At 40.2% G+C, this 23,656-nt stretch overlaps 1 protein-coding gene across 2 annotated transcripts in view; it reads right to left on the bottom strand.

Annotated features, from left to right (window-relative positions):
* Positions 1–20,581, bottom strand: part of lrp1ab (low density lipoprotein receptor-related protein 1Ab) — a 94,711-nt gene extending 74,130 nt beyond the window's left edge. For both annotated transcript variants that reach the window (XM_039801494.1, XM_039801495.1), the window contains exons 1-2: positions 20,005–20,581; positions 5,777–5,917 (exon numbers count right to left, since the gene is read on the bottom strand). In XM_039801494.1, the coding sequence (XP_039657428.1) occupies positions 5,777–5,917; positions 20,005–20,077 (214 nt within the window). In that variant the 5' untranslated portion in view covers positions 20,078–20,581. The remainder of the gene's footprint in view (positions 1–5,776; positions 5,918–20,004) is intronic.
* Between the last annotated feature and the right edge of the window lie 3,075 nt (positions 20,582–23,656).

Below are 23,656 nucleotides of genomic sequence, written 5' to 3'. Positions count from 1 at the left end.
ATCCACAGTTTATATTTACAGAAACATTTCAAGCCTACAGGGGGTGAGTGTTTGACACTGAAAAGATAGAGCTTGGGTGGATCGCACTGGATATCACTTGAAGCTGAATTCTTCCAGCAATACGAATCCATTGTTCTGAGACCATGTCTTATGGTGATATTGCACTTGAAATAAATTTGAATTGTAATTAAATCTGTGTACCTGCTTGGTCAAACAAGTCCAGTAAATTTGTTGCCACAGAGTCAATGTCACTGTGCACAACAATTTCCCTAAAGAAACATACAAAGAAAAAACAAACCAACAAACTATCTGCAACCAGGGGAAACAACTGTGAGGCAATTACACAAGAGGAAAGACTGGAGATGAGATATGAGGAACAAGGAACAGAGATGACTTGAATCTAGCTTCTCCGCCTGCTTTGACAGGCAGAAAGGAAGACAGTTGGGACACAGGAAAGAAAGAGGGAGAGAAGGAGACAGGGCGTGGAGGAGACAGCAGAGAAAGCCAAGTGGTGCCTGTGTGGCGTGAGAAAGCGCTGTGTTCTCTGTCTGTTGATAGGCCGGTGAAGCTGAGGAGGGCTCAGGGCCACAGACCAGAGGGATTTACAGGGCTTTGCTCCTTCCTCTGTGGAAGCAGTGTGTCAACCACTGCCACTACAGACCCTCCTGCCCCTGCATGGTGCCCCCCGTGAGCGCAGCTACATGACTGGCTATGTAAAAGGCTGTAAAATGAATCCAAGCTTTACAAAGCCATTTCCATTTTCCTCGTCAACCTAAATGCTAATCTGCTCATTTGCTTCTCTACAAACTAAAGGCTTCTCCTCTAGGATCATCCTTCTCCTCATCGCTCCATGTCTCCAATCCCATCCCACTGCCTCAGCAGTCGGCTGTTACTAGTTGTCTTGGAGATGCTGCTGAGGCGTGACAGTCAGATGGGCCGGACAAAGGACCAGGCTGGCGATCGTCCAGAAGGGGGTTCGAGGGCAGGAGATAGACAGATAACCTTGTTGTGTGGCCCACGGACGCCTCAGGCAGCTGCACCGAGATGATAACTCAATCTTCCCATCAGACCTCCCAAACAGCTCGGGCCGAAGGCCATGGCATCCACTGGCATGGGCCAGAGTGTGAGGGCCAAGGGACATGGTATGGTTGTGTGTTGGGTGCTACTTTAACCACAGTATCATGCCACTACTGTTACATCAGACTCTTTGAAAGAGTTTCCAGTGTGTTAGTACAAATTGTCCTGTTGAAAATTAAGTCACAAAAATCACGTCTACTGGAAAGGGTGTGTCTGGAGTCCACATTTGGCTATTGTAAAGGCCGTTTTATCCTTCTGCGTCGCATCCACAGCGTACACCCGCAGACCTGTCTGCGTCTACGCCGGACCCTACGCTGTAGCCTGACGTGCACCTCTCGAAAAATGTAACTACACGTCACTCGGCCATGGCTGGGTAGCGTTGCATTTCCCCCGACTCATTTCCTGGTTCTCTCTCTCCATAAACAACATGAAATCAAGGAGAGGGTTAACTTTTCCTGCTACAGATTTCCCACCGTGGTCAGAAAGCACAGGGGAGACACTTTGTTTCTCTCACTATGACTCTAGAGTCGCTACTCGCTCCGAAGCTAATTGCCGTCACTCTCTCACAAGTATAAACATCAGACCAGTTACGTAGGCTACGGCGAAAGCTCTGCGTGGAGTTCGCAGAACCATAAAACAGGCTTTACATTGCCTCTTGCTGCCAAGGGTCCCTCAATTTCATTATGAAACTGCATTCCAAGGTGTATCCCCCCAAAATGACTTTCAAGCATCAAGATATAACATATATATATGTGTTTACTACTTCTACTAGCCTATGGAGATGAATTTAATGACAGCTTGACAGTAAGAGTTTAGGGAGTCGCTAGTCATTTGCAAGTGTTAACTACTTTGAGTAATCAGCTCATTTTCTCACACTGAATGAAAGTAGATAGTACTGTGTGGGAAAAGAAAGGCAGTGTATTTGCATGATTGAGATGCATTTCACCCCCTGCTTGGAAGTCCTCCTGTAGACATTTTTATACTAAATCAGGGGATAAAAAGTCTAACAGAGAATTAGGCGCAGACAATAGCTGCATACGTTTTTTTGATGATGAAAGGGATTCCTTCATAGCAAGCACTTCTCATGATGGAGAAAGTGCTTACATGCTAGGGCTTATTTAAACATCTGTTCCCATTCGCTGGCTCAACCACAGTGAATGTGGTTCACGCAAGAATCATAATTGCATACAGACTTGGGACACAGACAGAGGGAGTCAGTGTTTTGTACAGCAACTGTTTGAACAGAGCTGTGAAATGAAAGTTGTGACACAGCACTCTTAATTCTAGCATCGTGAAACAAACGGTCACCACAATGGTTAGAACATTAAAGCTATTCAATTGTTATTCAAATGAGAAATTATGATATGCTAAAAAGCCCCAATTTTGATACAGTGCCATGCATTGGCATCCTGAACAACCCTCACCACTTTATCTCTGCTAGATAGATGCAAAATAAACATTTAACAACATGCCATAACTACCTATAAGAGCTTTAAAATGTGTCCTGCACAGAGCCTCACCGCTGAGACACACAGAGCATATACTCCTGCCCTGAGGGAACGTGTCAACCACTTCCTGTGCCCTAATCCCGATGTAATTGAGGTGAAATGGCTTGACTGACACCAATTGAAGCCATGCGGTGAGGGGGAGTCAGTGCAGTCCCAGAAAGAGGATGACAGGGCCACACCTGCAGACAGGGGCCTGTACAGGCAGATTGCTGATGGCTATCAGAGTGTGTACAAGGGGTTATAAGAGGGAGGTACACACTGGGGGTCTGAGGACTCTGACGGCCCAACATCCAGCCAACCAGCCCCCTACTGATTCATTTATAATGACAGGTCATGCAGATCCATGTGCAAAAACATGCATCCATGCACGTACCTTCCCATCACTCTGCCTCAGTACCCCTCCAATTCAAAACAAAAAAAAGCCCATAGGCTAAAAGATGCTAACATGCAACATTGACCCTTGGCGTCAACCTCAACTAGAGCATGTCAACACCTCATGTGATGTAACGTTACAACCCCACTACTGTGGCAGAAGGCTGTCTTTAGCTCCTCAACATAATTACAGCCCAGATGAATGGTTTGGAAACGACAGGCAATTAGACCTCCAGACAGTATGATACTGAGGAGTGCACTTTCTTCTAGCATGGGTACCAGAGGTGTAGATCAAAGATCCCCACTAGACAAAAGCACATGTTTATAACACCCACCACTCTGGCAGCAAGTGAATTCATGATCATCGTAAACAAAACAGGTGGCATTTCCCAGAAACAAAACTGTTGCTTCAGTCAAATAAGCTATAGTCATTGTGTGCCATCACAACACTTGATTGATGAGTGGAATAATACAGGCAGATTCTTATTCTCACAATGCCCTTTTCAAATCATATACTAATTGATTTAAGAAACAAAGCTCCATGTCAGCTGCATGCACTGCCCTGCACTGTCAGTCTGATTTAAACAATGGCCAGACTGTGGGGCGATCCCACACCAAGATCGGAGTATAGCCAAGCTGCCACAGGACAGAGAGGGGAAGAAAGGAAAGTGGAAGAAAAAAGGAAAATGCTTTTGCCTTGTGAAATCTCCATGAGTAATCTTTGTAAACCAAACCTGTAGTTAGTAATTAACTTGAACTGGAGATAATGTCTTAATTATAGTAACATGCACCACTGTAATTCCCATCAACATTAACACATAGAACTAGACTGCGGTCAGGGGGCATGCTGGAACAATCGTCTAGAGAGCTGGGAATTTTCTGACTTTCATAAACTAAGTTTGAAGGAGAAAAGCTTGACTGCTTTTGTTGACTTTGCGGCTGATAAGGGAGCAATGGATGAACAGATGACACATTGAGCTTTCAAAATAAAATAAAAAATTGCATCAACACAAAACTTCCCCAGTTGATCCAGATTACAGTCCCGCACTCAGATGGCTCAATGTTTGGCTTGCCTTTATATCTATTTCCATAATAGATCAGTTAAGAGCAGCCTTGCTTACAGCATGCCAGGGTCAGATTGCCTCTCATGTTGCTTCCCAGTAGAGGAGAAACCAGGCTGATGACCTGCAAACTGTTTCATCCAATGAATGGAAAAGCCAAGATAAAAAGTAAAAGACTTTTGCATTCCTCTGAGTCAGAGCAGTATTTTAAATAACCTTCAGAGTCATACTCCTCCAAACATGCCTGCCTCCATCTATGCTGGCGCAGGGCGATTCACTCTGTAGCTTTATCTGCAGCGCTCCTTTCCAAACACTACTCATATTTAATGGATGGATCAACTAAACGACTGTGGATAAAATCACAGGCTGACTGCCTTTCATTGTGATACTTAAAAAAGGCGCCTCTGCTTTTGACTGTGCTTGTTAGACTGCAAACACATTGCACTGTAGAGAGAAAATGTGCATTTACTGCAGTATCATATTTATTATGACTGCATCAGAAACTCACACGAATAGAGCATCTTAACTAAAAGGTAAAGTGAGAGCAGAATAGAGCCCATAGGAAGAGAGTAATTGAGCAGAACATATCTTGATGTTCTGCTGAAACGCCGCTCTTCATCTCCCCGTGCAAAAGATGAATCACACCATTGACTGTGTCACCAAATTACATAAGTGCTATGGAAAATTCACTCAATTGCCTAGCAGAAGAAGGCAGAAATTGAATTCACTTGATTGAGTGGATTATGTGGGTCACACTTGCATAAAATTGCATATGTTCTGTGTTTTCTGTGTTGTTTACAAAACTACAATTGATCATTTTCTTTCCATCTAAAAAAACCTTTAGCAATATATTTTTACAAAATTTACTGTACACTTTAAACATGAATTAGTTCGCAGTAAATTCTCATCTGTGTGTATCAATAAAGGAGAGCATAGATAGTAGATGACAGAACAGCTTCACCTTTGTATTTTAGCTCTGAATCAGAAAATGACAGCTCTCGACACCCTCAGCTATTTTACACATATTCAATCCCTAATCCATTGTGTTAATACTTAATTGTGTTTTTACCCACAATAACAAGTCCCTTAATACTGGGTGTCAGCTGCTTGTCTCTGCATGCCAGACTATTGTGAGAATGCTTGTGGCATGAAAGATGTTAGATGTGGCACATCCAGACAGTAAAATCACCATTAGCGCCTGCATAAAAATAGAGAGAAGGCTTTTACCAGGGAGAGTTTATGGATGGAATGGCAGGATGGAGAGCTTGACAGATGTGAAAGGCTGGGACAAGACTCTTAGGGACTGCACAGATCCCGCAAGAGTCCAGACAAGAGCAGACACATCCATGAACATTCAGACTAAACACGGCTGCATAATTAGAGCTATAATTCAGCAAAGCAGCCAGAGCACACACTGTGAGCCTGTGTCCTTCGTAGAAAGGGCATAATCCAACCTCTTATTCAGGCCCAAATTAAACTGTCTGAACATTGTGCTGTTGTCTCTTTAAAAGGCATTTAGAGGTAGCGAATTTGATGTTATGTAACTTCATGTGCAGCAACCACTTTGTGGTGACATGAGGTATAAAGTACTTTTTTTTTTCAGACTTTCAGGTTCGTTTGCAAAATAGCAATCTCAAGAAAACAAAGCCCAGTAAAACCAGTTCTAGTCCTGATTGCCCTGAATTAACAGCTTGGAGAAAACATGAGAGCAGAGGTGAGGGACAGTTTTGGTAGCTACTTTCATGTAGGCATACTTACAGATATCTGGGGATTCATCCGAGCCATCTGGACAGTCCTTCTCCCCATCGCAGCGCCAGCCTTTGGAGATACAGGTTACCTGGTCTTTACATACAAATTGCTTAGAGCTGCAGGTTTTGGGCTGGTCATCAGCTTTGGGGGCTGCAAAAAAGGAGGAGAAAATTGATGTGTCATCAAAGCAACTGTGGCTGGAAATACTTTTCAATCACCAATACATTCAGAGTGAAATTCTCAGAATCCAGTCTGAAAAATACCTGCATTAAAGTGACTGTTTAATTTATTAATGTGTTATAATGTTTTCCAAGCACTTTTCATCTATTATCTCCTGTGCAGAATCTACATAGAATGAACAGCATAGATCTTAACTCAGCAGGGCAAAGCAACATGCAAGGGTCAGCCCAAGTTTACAATGATGTTTTTGTATCAGAAGACCCAGAGGCACACTCTAGTCAGGAAAAAAACCTCCTCTACAAGTTTACAATCAACAGTGGTGCCTTTTAGTTCTGGGGTTTGTTTGTTGTTTCCTCTCTTCTTATGGACATCTCGTTTCTTTTCCACTTTTTTATTTTTATTTTTATTACTCTTAGGGTGTTTTTCAACTTTTACCACAGAGGCTCTTTCATGTGTCACAGCAAAGACATAACTGGGCATTCAATCACCGCCTGACCCATGGGAAAGTGCAGAGCGCGGTAGTTCTGGGCAGTAAGTCAGCACAGATTGTTGAGGTGTACCACAGGCTAGCAGCACCACAGCAACGCTCATGACCCATCAGCAGTCTGACACCGCTGACATGCTTTAACTCAGCCACACTCAGAAAAACCCTTGTCAAATGGAGCTCTATGTCTGTCAAAACTGAATTAGTCACTTATTTAAAAAATGCATCTTAAAAAAGGGCCAGTTCACCCCAAATTACAAAAAAAACTAAACCGATTTTGTCACGTACCTCTTGTGTCTAGTTATGAAGATTTGGTGTTATTTGCCAAGGTTTAGACATATCTGTCTCTGAGAGCTCTGCCTCCACCCCAATACAATTGAGGTGGACCAAATTTCAATTGGGATGCTCATAACACTCGAAGTGTATATTTTCAAATCCTTGTCCCCGTCACGGTTACAATCTACAGGACAGGTTTTTGTTTATTTCCCTTTTGTCCTGTAGAAAGTAGTTTCAGTGAAAATTGGTCACACTGAGGTCTTAGGATTACTATTACTGATGCGAACATTGTTTCTGAAAAGACACATTCCTGTTGAATTTTTGGACATATGGGTTTAAATGCTTCAAGCACAATCAATGGAATTCCTTTTACTTATTGAAGTGGTGGCGGAAATTTCAGATGGACACCTCAAAAACAAACAAAAACTTTGAATGGCTACACACCACTATAGATATTTTTTTTATTTTGTCATTTAAGTGAATTGATCCTTTAAATGAAACAATGTTAAAACATTTAAAGGCTGTATGCAGTAAGGAAGAGAGTTTCGAGTACATTTTCAAGTTCATTAATGGCATAATCCTTCACTAAAACAGCCAAATTAAAATCCAACCTGAATACAAATTTAAAACCTGAAATTCTGAGCTAACATTCCCCGTCAGTAAGAAAAAATGAAAATAGGTTTCTATATCTAATCCACACACACACACACACACACACACACACACACACACACACACACACACACACACACACACACACACACACACACACACACACACACACACACACACACACACACACACACACACACATATATAAAAGTCTTCCTGTTATGAGAGTGGTCAAAAATGTTACACACAATAAAAAAAGAACACAAAGGCCATTTCAGGCAGGAGGTTGCTGTGACTGTACTGTTGTACTGTTAATGCTCTGGGAAGGACGGCACTGAAGGTCTCATTGTGATTCTCTGCAGGGAATGAGCCCTCTCTCGCCCTGGATGACTTGCCTCCCTATGTACTTGGCAGGCAGAGAGGTGTTTGGGGTGGGCGCTAGGGTGGGGGGTGCACCGCAAGGGGGCTGGGATGTGACTGAAATCACAAGAGAGCATGAGGCTAATGTATCATTGCAATCACGTTCCTTTTGACTCTCAGACTAAGGGGTTTAGACCTGGGCTTTTTTTCATGTGACAGTGAAGTGTACGTGTACTAAACACTGAGACTTCTGAGTGTCATGTTTTTGGAAATACAATTAGAAGCTGAAGGGTTGCGGGGATCAGATCACAGCTTACCTTATGTGAACAACACCTTCATATATGAAGAGATTAAGAAAAAGACAGAGCAGCACTGGGTTTTAAAATGCAGAGCGTTCGCTCTTCACACAATGGCAGGGGCAAGGCTTACAAAACTAAATTCAAGTGATGCAATAGAATGAGATTTCAACTCGGCCATGAGACGCCATAATACATATTGTATCAAATGTTGCAAGAATGTGACAGCATTTAAAATTCAAGATGAGAGTGAAACAGAGAGCTGTAAAATAATGGATGGATAGACCAGTGACTGAATGGATTTGGACGACATGCACACACCCAACCCCTCGATGAGGGAATGAGAGAGAGACTAGGCATGGCCTGAGGCCAACTTGTTAGTTTTGCTTCCTTTCAGATTACCAATGTCCTGGTACATTCTGTATGGTGGTAAATACACTGGATTTGCCTGGTCTTATATGTTGCCATTTAATCTATCTAAACAACCAAACAAAAAGCCACACTGACTTAGCCCTGAGCTGAAATGAGTAAAAGCATTAAAACCTCTGACAGGCATTCCTTCAATCTCTCTGGTCTCCCATGTGAAGCAGCTGGGCTGAGCCAGTTGTTCCCTGTGAGTGGGCATAAAACTGGAAATAAAACATTGTGGGTTCTAATTTTATCATCGCTTTACACACCAGCATGAAATGACCACAGAGGGGAGAACCTCTGAGCCTAATTGGAGGTTGTGGCAGAGAAGGGGTTAGAGACTGGGGGAAAGACTGGCAGTCTTTCCCCCTCAGCAGTCCTCTTTCAAAGCCCACTGAAATATCTCAAACAGAGATGTGAATTGTTAATTCAGCCTGCAAAGTCACCTTTTTTCCAAAGTTCTTGCCAAAACGCTAAAAGATTTTAGATGGTCCAAATCAGGCTGGGATGTTAAACCATTTGAGTCCACTTTTACCTATAAAAAGGGAATAAAGAAGGCTTTTATTTATTCTCCTAGGATTGGCCCAACAGCAAACACCAATCCCATTGAATCAAGGTAAATACTCCACTTACAGGAACTCCTATAAGCCCTCCAACAGAGTCCCCTCCCGATAAAGCCATTCCAACTAAAGCATTTCCTGCCACAGCTGAAGGCAACTTGATCACACTGCCGTGACTAAATGGTCGGAAATCCCACGTTCAACTCTTCTGTCCACAAAAAAAAACAGGATTATCACACAAAAAATTATATTCTAAGATAACCTGAGAAAAACAACCATCCTTTTATATGTTTTTCTGTAGCCATTAGAGCAAAAATACATCTAATTAGAGACGAAAGTTGAGTTGAAACCCTCAAGAGTTTTGAATTTCACACCATTACTAAGTTAGGGCAATTTTCAAAGCTCTACAGGAAATGGAGTATCTGTTTCTGAAGAGAAATTACACAATGAGCAAATATCTTTATTTGGCTGGTTTAAAAAAAACACAACAGCTGTCTTCCACAAAAAACAAAATGACCATCTTGGTCACTCTAATGTAGTTACAATATGTTGCACTGACTGTATTTCATTTAAAATATCTTTACGGGAAGAGTGATACAGCAAAGGCATTAAATATAAATGCTAAGAAAGTCCTTGAGGCAACTGTCAGTCCAAGAATGCCTGAAGGCCAGTACTAAACATAAAGCAGTAAAAATGTCTTGAGTATTGGTCCATTAGATATGGGATTAGTATTTCTAATCAACTAAACATCTGATTCTTTACACTGAGTTTTTTTTAATGGTTTTACTTTTTTTTTGGAGAAGTAGAAAGTCAAGGGCATTAAATTGGGATGTCTGTTGTCAAAATTAGGAATCAGACTGTAGTTGTATTTTCTTTCCTCATTATCTTGTCAAATCAAGAAATCACAGTGAACAAATTGCTGTTTTACTTACTGGCCAAAAAGATTCATTCGAGGATTTCCCCTAGTTATTAAGTGCTGAAAGCATTACACTTGCTCTTTTTAGGTGCTCTGAGGGTAGAATAGAGGGCTATGTATTATTGTGTAAAAGCTAAATTAACACACAGGCTCCTCTATGGTGTTGTCACTAAAATATACATTAAACAAAAGGTTTTAATCCAGAGTTAACATACAAACTATGATATAAATGCTAGAAAGTCGCTTCCTAGTATGTGGATGCCCAGGCTCCAGGTGGCTGACTTGGTTTGATTTTGAGCATACTGCCAGTTGTATGGAGCACACACTGTATTTCCTTATGCAGGGCCACTGGATATCTGCGCCGTCTAAACACTGCACACTGAATTGCCCCTCAGCACTGTGCATGGCAAAAAGCATTAAACATGAGCGAATGAGCAAATGCATAAACGTAGATAGAGCCCCACTTTTGTAGAAATGACCGTCCTGAGTGCCTGATAAAAAGAATCAAGTCCTTTCAAGGCCATCTTTTCATTTGCAATAATACATTTAAGGTGTTGTTTTGCTTTTATGTAATCCAAAAAACTTTTATTAAACAATCTCAAAAGGCCAAAAGCAACTCTGTGGGATGGAAGAGGACTGGGCGGTGAGTAAATGGTGTTGTGGCACCAATTCAGCAGCCAAGTGATGGAGGCCTCCAGACACCATCACGAGCTGGGACACAACACTGACCCACTTTCCCCGCTCCAATCTGTCTCTCTCAATATGGCCATTCCTGCTCTATAAATCAACTCCAGATCCATGCAGCACATTCCAGCACCTTCTAATTGATTTCATGTGTGTAGCTTTGCCTAAAAAAAAAAAAGACAACCTGTTACAGATGAGCAGCTAGATTCAAAGAAACCAAGCAGCTTTTCTTCTGAATTCACAGAAAATTCTTTGCTTCTCGTTGCTGCAAGAAATGATTAGAGTGCAATGTGTAATAGAGGACTGACTTCTCGCTGCACATTAGATGTATTTAGATGTATTTATTAGTAGGATAACCCCTTATGATGAATTATCTCATTAAAACAATTAAACAGTAAATAGAAAACACAGAATACATTCACAAATACATACATCACTCCCAAGCCTAACTGCTCCAACAACAACTGACCCCCCTCCCCCACATACATACAATTAAAAACACAGTAAATTTGCATACATCCCAAATATGATGCTATTTAAGTAGATGCACAAACAGGAGCCAACTCATAAAATAAATAAATAAAACAAAAATCTAAATATGTCAAGTTAGAAACAAGAGCAGGTTTATATTATATTATTAATAATTAAAGACAGATGCTTTAAACAAAACAAATGAAGTAACTGATCTAAGTGAAGTGGGCAAGGTATTCCAATCAGGTCCTTTAAATTTAAAAGGCACGTCGTCCAATTTCTTTGGAGATTCTGGGAACAAAGAAAAAGGGGTACACAGTATGTCTCAGACTATGTTGATCTATATGGGATTAAATGTTGTTTCAAATAAGTAGGATAGTTAAAGAAAATTGATTTAAAAATAAAATGCAGCCAGTGAGAATGCCTTCTAAATTTGGGAGTTAACCAATGAAGCGACTAATACATCAGGCAATGGTGGGTTCTATAAGGACACCTCAGAACAAATCGACAGAGACTGTTATAGGCTACATTGAGAGGGATAAGATTTGTTTCAGAGGTATTCTGATAAATAACATCTGCATAATCTAATATTGATAATAGAAGCTGTGAGATGATCCTTTTCCTTACCTGTAGTGTAAAACAGTTGATAGAACGATATAGTGTTCTCAGACTGCAGTTTATTTTCTTAACAACTGAAATAATATTTAAAGAAAGCTGAGAATCAAGCAAGAGACCAAGATATTTAAATTCCTCCACTTTCTCAAGTGTTGTTCCATCCAAAAAGCGAATTGAACAATTATTAACTGGGTAACGAGAATAAAATTTAGTGCCGAACAACATGGTATATGATTTCTTCTTATTAAGTAAAAGTTTGTTATGTGAAAACCATTTTTGAACATATTATTGAATACGTTCTATTTGGCTGTAATAATATATATATTTTTTTTTTTGCTTTAGCCACACACCACAGTGATGACCATCATCCTAATGCACAGACTGAGCTGGAATTTTCACCAATAAATTGATATATGAAATTTACTTCTGTTTCACAAGCATGCCTCTAACACTAGAGGCATGCTTGTGAACAAAAGTAAATTTGTTACATCCTAGTATTCAACCAACCCAATCCCCTTGTGGATAATTTCCAGGCTGAGCAATAGAGCATGGATTCTATTAAATGCTGTTAAAAGATAACAGTACGAATGGGAATGGGAAATGACTTGAATGAATAAGTACAATGGCAGCGACAAAAGAAAGTAGAAATAAAACCAGAACTGTTTCTCATCACTTCACCCCTTCCTGGTCCTCCATTGTGGAACTCAGGTCTTCCAGTGTTTCAGGGAGTGAAAAAAAGCAAACTGACTACAGTATGTAATTAGACCCCTGCGGTCAAGTTTGAAGTGATTTCTCTGTGCTCAGTTTAGCAGGATTTCAAAGCAAGAACCATGCATTATAAATAACAATTAAAACCAAACAAGGACCACAGGGAAAAGAATGAGGGCAGAGGGAAGCCGTTATTTTGAATGTTGTGCTCTATTAATTATTCACATGGAATCTTTTTTAACCAAAGTCTGAGCCTTTTAGATGTAAAATGTAGAATATTATGGTATAAGAGGGTAGAAAGGAGGAATAAACACTATCTAATGTAAAGCCCTGCCCTGACCACTGCTGTTGCCACTGAATGAACTTCTTCAATGCCCACACTGTGCAGTGCCCATCCAGTGGAAACAACCACTTAGCTTTGTGTCAAGCCAAGCCACAGCCAAGCACTTTAACCAGCTCACAGTGCACATTCAATGGCCATAGGCTATTCAAGTTCTAATCCACAATAGCTATTTTCAAAGAGGTTGAACATGCACAAACAGCAGAAGACTGAGTTTGAGTTTGTGCCTACTCATGTGCCTGAGAGCCTCATTGTTTTTGTCATGGCACAACAAAAGGGTGCAGCTTTGACCTCGGAAGTAACCTGATGAGGCTCTGCAGGACGTCACAGGCCAGAGCAATAAAAGGCAACGCAGTAAAAGACATTCACTGATTGAGTGTGATTGATGGCCATAAAGATAAATGTAAATAGGTCTCATGGTGCTTTCTACAGAGCTCTTCCACACCCGCCCTGTAGTTTCTGCATAGCACAGCACAGCACAGCTCTGTGCACCCATAGAGGAAAAGTCCAACCAGATTCAGCTGTTATGAAAACAGAATATGTGTGCCATGAAATGAAGGCTGGGACACATAAATTCACTGCAAGGCAACTGCAACTGAGATGACTGTCAATCCTGCCTTGCCTCTGTCCTCTGAAGCTACCAGGAAAAAAACATTGAGGCTACAGGAATAAGGCACAGATACAGTATGAGGATTTACCTCAGCTGAAGGATGAAATGTTTCTGCGATTTAATGAAAGTCTATCTCTATGAACTCATTAAATTCAGTCTAAAAAGGAGGCAGGAGGGAGGGATGTTCCTGGCTCAGTAATTGCTGGGAATGACTCAAACAATACACAAATTAGTTGTCATCCGCTTTACATCCTAACACATGACCTCTTTGTTCAGCCGAGAAATCCTGAAACTTAAATGTGTGATACAAAATGTCTCATCTTTAAATGAAACTTCCTTAGACCTTCTGAAAATGCAGCATACACTATAATGCCAGCACGAGTGAGTTAAATTACAAAGCATGATTGTCCTACAGAATACATCCAACTGGTTCCCGGTCAGGAGAGTTTTGAGGTGATAACAGAATCAGACATAGAAATACAAACTCAAAAAGGTTTCAAACTGCTTTCATTTATAGTCTACAAACTAAAGTCAATGTGAATTTTGTGTTCAAATATAAGCAAAAGGCTTGACAGAGTTCTAACAAGTGAAACTAGTGCTCATTAGATACGCCCATAGTGTCTCGCGAAGTGTTTTTCTGTGACACACATTAATATAGAAAACATGTACTTTTAGTACCATTGCTTATTGAGATGACAAACACTTTAGTGGGGAAAGATTTTACAATTGTTTGTTTACAGTTTTTGAGAACAGCATAACTGGTCAGCGATGTAACTGATAGTATAGGTATAATGGATTACAGTGTAACAGAAGTGTAAGTATGTTAATGTGTGAACTGTCTATTTTGAATAGCGTGACATTAAACATGCCATTTCATGAACATTCTTAATTTCTTCTTAAAATATTGTAATGCTTTACTAGGAGCCTTTGTTAATTATGGTATTAGGTTAGGTATTAATGATAAAAATGTAATCTATTGTTTTTCTTGTAATGTACATTTCATGAGTTTAAGAGTTCTTGTAGCCATGTGTTTTAAGTAGCAGCGTCATAAGCGTTAAAGGGGTGCATTCAGTTTATCTCATGATGCTGCATTTTCAGCACATGTTGTAAAATTGCAACATTGTGTAGACTTTTTATTTAACCATTTTAGGTACTTCAGGACATGCTACATATACTATATTGCCAAGGCAGATGTCAGTTAGATCACCTGGTTATGTGATCTAACTGTCTAACTGTTGGTTTGAGCTGCTGTGCTGAAGTAATCTGAGAGTGGATGAGCACGTGTTAGCAAGTTATGAGATGGAAAGTATTGAAGTTGCAGTAAAGTAGATAAAACTGGCGAGGTGTTTACACCATCAGCAAAATCACAGTATATTTGATTTTATATCATGATATAAATACATATAGTCATACAATACACATTTTCTAGACAATCAATTTAGAAATTAATGCATAAAAAAAAAAATAAAAAAAAAACACAGGTCCGTCAAAAATGGTTAACTAATGCATTTATCTTTATTTAAGTACTGTATGCTTTAACTGTTTTTATGTTGCTATGTGCCAGATCTCAATGTTTGCACTATATTTGTGATATAATGTTGTATGTCTTAGTATTGTATGCCCTTAAATGTATGTTTTATTTATCTTCCAAGAGACTGAAAATGAAAAAGGAAGGTTAGCTACAGTAATTGTGATACAATCCATCAAACAGTAACATTTACCCTTACACAGAGGTACTATAAATTATTTTTTTAATTGTGTCCATATTTTTCCGACAACACAGACCGCATACATGTTTGTTTCACGTACACCCAATGTACCAATACTGAGACATTTCTGTGACCTTGATGAAAGTAAACAGCTTTGACACATTGCAGCAGTCCATGAAATTGGACTCTTATCTCCATATATCAGATTCTCTCCTCTGACCACCAGGTGTGAAAGCAGCCATGGGTCCCTGTGATCAAATCGATTCTCCTGTCGAGCGCAAAGCCAGGGACATCGACAACATCTGAGTTGTACAAGAGTGTGACCCGGTAAAGCCAACAAACCTACAAGAGCTGCAGCTAGAAGGGTCCAAAAACGGACAATCAGGAGGGTCAGCATGATGCATCAGGTGAGGAGTTCACCACTTAGGCCGGTTACACATTGGATGCGTCGCGCGAGCGTGTCAGCTGTGTGGCATGTCCGTTTATATTTCGGCTCCCCTGTTAACAGGTTAGAGCTTACACACTGCCTGCGTGAAACGCGCGTCTCAGGCGCGATTCGAGCCGCGCCGAAAACGCATGCCTGCTAGAAATAGAACCAACGCCTATTTTTCATGTGACACGCAAGCGTGTTAGAAGCGTTTCCAGGCAAAATAGAATAGGAAAAGATGTTTTGATGTCGTTTAGACACAAATACATATTAATAAATGATATGTTGATGTTTGAAAGTCTCTAGGTTTTGATATAAATGCAGATATAAATGTAATTTAAAAAAAAACAAAAAACAAATTGATTTTCTAATATTGCACCTGTCAATACAGAACGAAATATTCTGTAGCCTATTTTGCCATTAATACTGCCGACGTTGTCTTTGCTGTAATCAAATCAGTATATATTTATGTTTAACATGGTATTTCATCTTATCAATGGGAAACATACATGTGTCCAGAAAAGGCTAGCAGCAGCACCGCGTCTGACACGTTTCTGGTGTGTAAAGACATAGAAAAATCCAAGCAGACGCCACGCAGCTGACACGCAACAGAAACGCCACGCAGCCAGTGTGTAACCGGCCTAATGATGCCCAAGTAAAACAGGGGTCACAAAGCCAGTATCTCACAGTTGTGCAAGGTGTTAGGCAAACATTGCAACCCTTTGCAACATTTGAACAACTCTGTGTACTGTCTTTATGAAGTGCGACTTGTCCCTATCTGATGTGTTGTGGTGTGTGTCATGTTAAAATAAAATACAAATTTCTAAGAGGCATCCTCATATTGACAGAAAAGGAAAGCAGGAAAGCAAAGCAAGCCTGATTATGTCACCAACAATGACCCAATGAATCTTACAGAGCTGCATTAACACACACCCACACACTCCCTATTTTGTTAAAGGAGCCGATCCGTTCCTTTTTGGGAGTCTTAAAAAGGGTAAACAGTGGTGTAGCTAGCAGAAAACACCAATTACAGTACATCCCTGCTATTCACAATCAACAAACACTCTCATCTGCAGTCTCACACCTTCAATATGTGGGGAACAACACTGAGGACATTTATGTTAAATCAGGTTGGGCCTACTGGTCACAGTTGATTACATTGCAGTGCAGGAAGTAGAGGGATAAAATGAAAAAGGAGAGCTTTTCTGCAGCTACAGTAAAGAATCCCACCGTCTGCTATTATCATTTCCCAAATATTTTCACTATAGGTCAATACCAAAATGCAAAACACCTGCACACAAGCTTTACATTAAATCTCCTTCTGAAGCAAAAGAATGTGTTCAAAACTTGGACACTTTGGCTGTATTTCAATTCACATATATTATGCTTTTTTATCCAGTTTTTCTGTGAGAAGTCTCTGAATGGCAGAACAACACTATGGGGATTATCTGTGTTACCTGATAAAAGTGCATCAACAAACATCCTCAAGTGTATATACTTTAGTTACAATAACCACTCCCCAGTGACCTCCACTTGGAAGAGCTGAAGAGAGCAATCTAAGTTCTATTAGCTGTTGAATTTGTATGAAGGATGCTGAATTTTTGCAGCAGATGTTTCCAGTGACAGTTCTAAGGAAAAGGTAAAGCCAGGTCCCATTAAAAAGGTCAGGTAAACAGAGTCTAGGCTCCTCAGGAATTCAACCTCTTTAGCCTCTGACCCACATTTATACTTTTCACCAACGGGATTCTTCTGCTTCTAAAGGTTGTTGAGATCGTATACATAAGCTCAGTAGTCATAAAGTTATCCAACGTGAACGTCTTGGTGGTATAATTCCAAACAATAAGTAAAGGTGAAGGATTTCATTTAACATGGGACAATTTTGCAACATGAAATGCAGAATTTAATTCAAAACTACAAATAAATCAATATTGAACTGCAAATTTCTCAGCAAAATCTTAAAATGACATAGCTAAAATAATGAATGTAATGTCAACCGAGCTGAAATGAAAGTTCTAGGTCCATAGTAGGCCTGGGCAATATGACGATATTATATATATATATATATATATATATATATATATATATCATCAAAACAATATAAAAATGTCTATTTAAAGCAAATATTAAAGCAACATTTAAGTCATTTGGATGACATTTTACATTCTGTTCCTTGCACGTTAGGTTCATTTTGCACTAAAATTTTTAATAAAATGCGAAGACACTCAGTACTTTTCATTTGACAATTATTTAATTCATACAGGAAAATAGAAAATTGGCTTAACCATGTGGTTATTTCATAATATAATAATAATAAAATAATTAATTACTGAGCTATGGAAAAGGGGTAGGATTAAATAAGTGTATACTTCTTCCTACTCCTTTTGAGACATGTCTATGTTGGTTAATGTGTCTTATTGTTTTTGAATATTTTGCTTATTTAACATATTTGTACATTTCTTTGATGTTTTGTTTGGTTTATTTTTGATATGTCTGAAATAAATTTCTTCATTCATTCATAATAGACTATTTATTGAGTCACAAGAAAACATGCTATATCTATAGCTTCTCAAATGTTAGAATGTGATGCTGTACTTTGTGATGTTATCAGAAACTGAATATATTTGAGTTTTGGACAGGCAGCTAGACAAAACAAGCCATTTGAATATGTCACAACAATTAATCTGTTACCTGCTAAAAGGATCTGCAGATTAAATCAATAATGGAAATAATGGTTAGTTGCATCCCAAATGTAAACAAAAAATTAACAGCAAGCATCCATACAACAATTTGTGGTCTAGGGTAAATAAATAAATAAATAAATCTAAATCATATTGTGTTCACCTTTCCTCATATTGCTGAATATAATCATGGCTCATCAGCACTAAACTGGATTTTGTCAGTCTGACACCTTTAAGTGCCACAATAATGAACTCTAATCAACCTTCCCCTCACTAATCCTTTCCCATTCTTAAATTCATGCTGTAATGATCCAGACAAATCCAGTCCAAGTGGCTGGCCTTAGGGCTTACAACCATTCACTTGACCACTTCTACCCTTTTGGACCAACTGTATAAATCAACTGTTACGAATGATGTAACACACATACATCATTTCCATTCCCTGACTCCCTGTGATGTAACTAAGTGTCAGTTTCAGAGAGCATCCAAGACTGATTCTTGAAGTTTATTTCGCTTCATCCGCCCTCACCCCCCAGCTCTTCAGATGGCCCCTCCCCCCTTGCAGTCACATCTAAATTGGATTAATGGTGTCCCTGTGTCCAGATGTTACATACTGATGGAGGAAGTGGGAGGTGCTTGCTCAGTCCTGTAACCTCAGCTATGGCATTCACTCTTTTAATGTGTTACTTTTCTTTGTGCTTTAAAGTAAACATGGGCTACCCGAGTCAAGTAAAGTGTCAGATTAATATTACAAATATGTATTCAAAGACAAGGCTGTCAGGTCTGAGCTGGAGGGGACAGAGGACATACTGGATTTTTCACTGTTTGACAGCCACAATATAGCCTATTATGAATGACTTACAAAAGACTTCAGAATATCACAATACATAGCCTCAATGTAGCATGTCCTTTTTGGGTAAACCTAATACTTTTTATGTAAGTGCAAAGTTACATATTGAATGGCAAGGTTTATCTGTTGAAAAAAAATACAGATACATGTGCTATTTTGCTATTTCAAGGTTCCTGAGCAGACTGATCGCTCAACAGGTCTGCAATGCATTGTCACAAGAGCAATGGTGCATTTAATATCTCATTACTATTAGGGATTCTGGAGTTTTAAAGGAGCTCCTGGGACGTAACAGGAGAACTATTCATTTCAATGTCACTAACAAGTTATGATTTCCAAGCAGCTACTGACGTGACACGTCGGGACAAGCCGCGCCATTATGATTACACCTTTACGAGCCACCTTTGTTTTCATGTGCGAAGAGGAACTAAAAACAAACACAAAAGCTGATCTGACCGATGGCTCACAGGTTTGATATGATACTTAAGCCTGATGCTTTTTTTTAAATAAAAAAACAGCACGTTTGGTTTGAATGGTAGCAATCAGCTGTAGTCATATAGACAAATAGCCTACATGAGGAATTGCATTTTTGTTGAGAGAAGATATAGTCATTTTGTCGCAGTCAATCAGAAATTATGTTGTTTTGTGTAAGAGGCTCGTTCTTGCAAGTGTTGCTTTTTAACCTACCTGCCGGATATTCCAACAGTGAATAACCTCACTGTCTGCCATCCTTGCAGGCAGGCCCATTCTGTCTGCTCAGACAGGAGCACAGCTAAAAAAAAACGCAGACTGATTATACGCCAAAAAAATCAATGCGCTGCTTATTTGTGCGGTACTTTCTCCGATTTAGGTCTTTCCTAATTACTGATCAGTTCCTCTGAGAAGACTGCTGTGGGCACACTGTGTTATTGTGAAGGCAACCTATTTGCGATGTTGGCTCCAACTCTGGTGAACATAGGCCTGTGCACAGATGCTTTGCAGAAAAAAAAAAAAAAAAAAAAGTGCTCATGCTTTCTCGAGTATCACAATGCAAGGATAACACAACAGGCTTCTTACCTACGGTTGCACCGTTAGGAGAGGTGATCTCCAAGCAGAGTATAAATCCCAAGTAGAACAACCTCATCGCCATATCCTGAGCAATGCTCGCTGGCACTGCTGTTAGAAAGGAATAGAGGAAAAGTTGGCTGGATTTCTAAAACCTAACAACCCGATCAACCACCTCATCCGAACCCCTTCAATAGTCCGGGTGCGATTGTCCGTTCAGTTGCACCCTCAGCCCCTCAGCACGGCGGCGGAGGAAAAAGGAGACTTGCTACAGCCCGGCGAGGCTATAGACAATGCAGCAGCTCAGTCATGTATATTTCTAATTGATTATTCGCATTCAAACATGATGCACTGTGTAACCTCTGTCTCTCAGTGCTTGCTGGGGTCTCTGTTTCACCACACCATGCCACCACAATTGTCCACACGTCCAGAAGCGCTGCAGCAGCCGCCCGGCTCCAGTAAGCTCATTCCGTGCCAAACTAAAAAGAAAAATTAAAAAGTAAAAGCGTTTTTCCCCCTCGGAGCGCTAATACCTCTCTGTGCTTGTGGTTGCATGAGTGGATGGTGAATCTCAAGCTCCAGCACTGTGGCCGAGCCCGTGACGTAAGCTCGACGCCTCAAAAAAATGGGATAACTAAACGGCGAGCACCGTTTGCGCATGCCCTAACACACCTCCTTTTCTCCTATTTCATGCGCTTTTCGTCAAACGTGGAGGTGGGAGGGAGAGGCGGCGTTCCCTGCAACTGGCTCGCTGGGATCAGCCATGTTGGCTCAATATTTCTACAGAATCCTGATTTTTATTTCTCGTAACAAAATGAAATGATGAGTAACGATAGGCCTACTGCAAAGTCAGTTAAATAGCCTACCTGTGAAACACTAACATGCCGCGTACGGAGTTCTTGAACATTATGTCTGCTTTTAAGTGTTTTTCCATTAACAGTTATTTCATAAAGGTCTGCAGCTGGTTTAGTGCAAGAAATATAGGCCTACAAATCTTTTCAGCCAAGCAAACATGTTACAGCATATAAGTGTACGCATACAGTAGTCTGACTTATTGACTTATTTTGCTTTGCTCTCAATAGTAGCTAATGTTGAGGAATCTAAAATATCACTTTCAAATTATATTTGTATAGAAATTCCTATTTAACAGAGGCCGACAATACATTCTCGTCATTAAATGTAAATGTTGTAATCTCATTGGCTTTGTTTTCTCTTATGCTCACACATTCAGAGTTGCACGTAGTTCACAAGCCAAGATAGCAAAGCACAAAGTGAGAAAGTCCAATGAGGTGTGTGTGTGTGTGTGTGTGTGTGTGTGTGTGTGTGTGTGTGTGTGTGTGTGTGTGTGTGTGTGTGTGTGTGTGTGTGTGTGTGTGTGTATCAACCACTATATCATGCCCCCTAGTGGTTGAGGAAAATGAGAAATTGACATGCTTGTTAAATGAAACAGATATGGCTACATGTTGTTGGATGAGCATGTCCAATAGAACAATATTTTTTCCAACTTTAAGTAAAGGTAATATTAAAAAAAGAATGTCATTGTACTGTATCTTTTGTAATTGCTTGGTTGCCAAAGCTTGGGACAACAAAGACCTACATCAATCTAGAGTATGCTATATCCCATAATACCCATTCTATTTTTGAGTATGAAAAAAAGAACCATATGGGATAATCAGTGTGTAATCTTTGTTAAATTATGTGATTGAGTAGCCTCCATTGACTGTATAAAACAGGTAGACCCATAAACCATTTAAACCTGCAGGGGGCACTGAATACTTACATTACAGAGAGACACGGACACTGTAACCCATTTCACTAACACAACAAAAATAATAAAACAACTTAATGCAATATTTGGTCAATATTACATGGCATGTCCTCTGAGGAAGCTCTGATCAGACAGTCAATTGGTTATAAAGAGAACATGAGAGGATCTTTCCCTCCACTGCAGCCGTTCTGTAACTGAAATGCTCATAAATGACTTTTTCTGCAGGTGTATGGCACTGTTCCTCCTTTTCCCACTGGCATTTAATCATGTGTACTAAAAACAACCGGTGTGCATTTCACACAACTGACAGCAACCTCGCTGCCACTATTGTCAAGCGTGCCTTTCAGGGCTTTTCAACTTACAGATGTTTACCCAGAGCCTGAATCACAGGAGAGAATGTGAAGTATGTTGAGAATCTGTGAGAAAAAAAAAAAACTGCCTGAGGTGTCTGGATATTTGTTGAATCCACACATATGTTCACTCCAAGGATCAAAACAGAATATTAACACAAAGAAAGTTAGAGGGAAAATAGTATGTTGGAAGTTTTTTTGCAACAAAACTATCATTACACAATATTTCATTACATTATGTATTCATTTATGTATTCCCATGTTTATTTTTTATTTACATTGCTGTCTCTTCTTGTTGTCAACACACTAAATCAACATGATCGCTGGTGTCACCCATAGACTGTATGGTGTCACCTCAACCTGAGAAGGTCCCCTTTTGTAAGAGGAGGGTTGAGCATTGTAATCCAGGAGAGACAGACGCCAGCATGCTGTGTGGGAGAGAGCTTGAAAGAGTGCCAGGGTAAACACTCCCAGACCACATGTTCTCCCAGGGCAGAGGGGCTGGCCTCTCTCCAGGCACATCTGCACACAATCCCTCAGCTTTTAGCAAGCCAGCCATGGAGACAGAGCGGGGAAGATAAGGGAGAAAGAAGAGTTCCCAGACAGGGAGAAACCTGCTTCCTCTGTGACAGTAGTGTCAATGATGAAAGTTATGACATCTTAAAGAAACAACGAAAAGCAGCATGCAGAGGGAGGATCACAATTATCTACTCCCTGTATGCAAAGTTAATAAAATTCTGTGTGTAAAGGCTGAACACCATCTGCAACTGTATCTGTATCACGCCACTCAATTCACATGCCAAGGTCTGCCTGGCTATAGCTACCCAACCTGACCATATCCTTGAGAGAAGATGGATTGCTGCATAAATCAAGCTCCTGGCTTCCACACAGCCTCGCTCTGCATCTGTAGCTACACTGCATGCATGATGTGCACCATGCCTGAGATTTTTCAACAAATTTTACTCTGGCACAATCATTCTCTAGAAAAAAAATAACCATTCCAGCTTATAATATGTTTTATAATATGTGTATATAAATGTACTCCCCTATCAGCTTCTCTTGGTTAGTTCCTTTCAGTTTGCAAGTAAAGTGTGGCTTTGTGCATGTTTTCACAGAGAGGTAATTACTGAGCAGCTATGCTGACAACACCTGAGGAATGCGGAGCATGCACCAGCAGTCTGTGCTCTCCTAACCCCCCTCATCACTGACCCCAACTCACTTCTCCCCCATCTGTAACCCTCCCCCACACAACCCACTAGCCAGAGCCCCAGTCCAACACAAAGTTCGGCATCTTACATTTGTAGATAATGCAGGTGTTATTTTAAGTGATATTTCGATGGTACCAGAAAACATACTTCACAACAAAATTCTACCGTAGTATACTGTACAGTTGCAATTACATCAGATTTTATTTTTCTATCCGTTAGTGGAGGAAACCCTATCCAAAAACCCACAGCCCCCAAGAGGCTCCACTATTCCCGTTACTGGTGAATTCACAGTGTGTGTTGGCTGAGTCACTCCCTAAACTGTCCTTGAGCTCTGTGAA

Source organism: Perca fluviatilis, chromosome 5 (genome assembly GCF_010015445.1).
Source record: "Perca fluviatilis chromosome 5, GENO_Pfluv_1.0, whole genome shotgun sequence".
In the NCBI taxonomy this organism is placed as follows: domain Eukaryota; kingdom Metazoa; phylum Chordata; class Actinopteri; order Perciformes; family Percidae; genus Perca; species Perca fluviatilis.
Note: the sequence above shows the minus strand (reverse complement) of the source record. Positions and strands in the feature narration are given on the sequence as shown.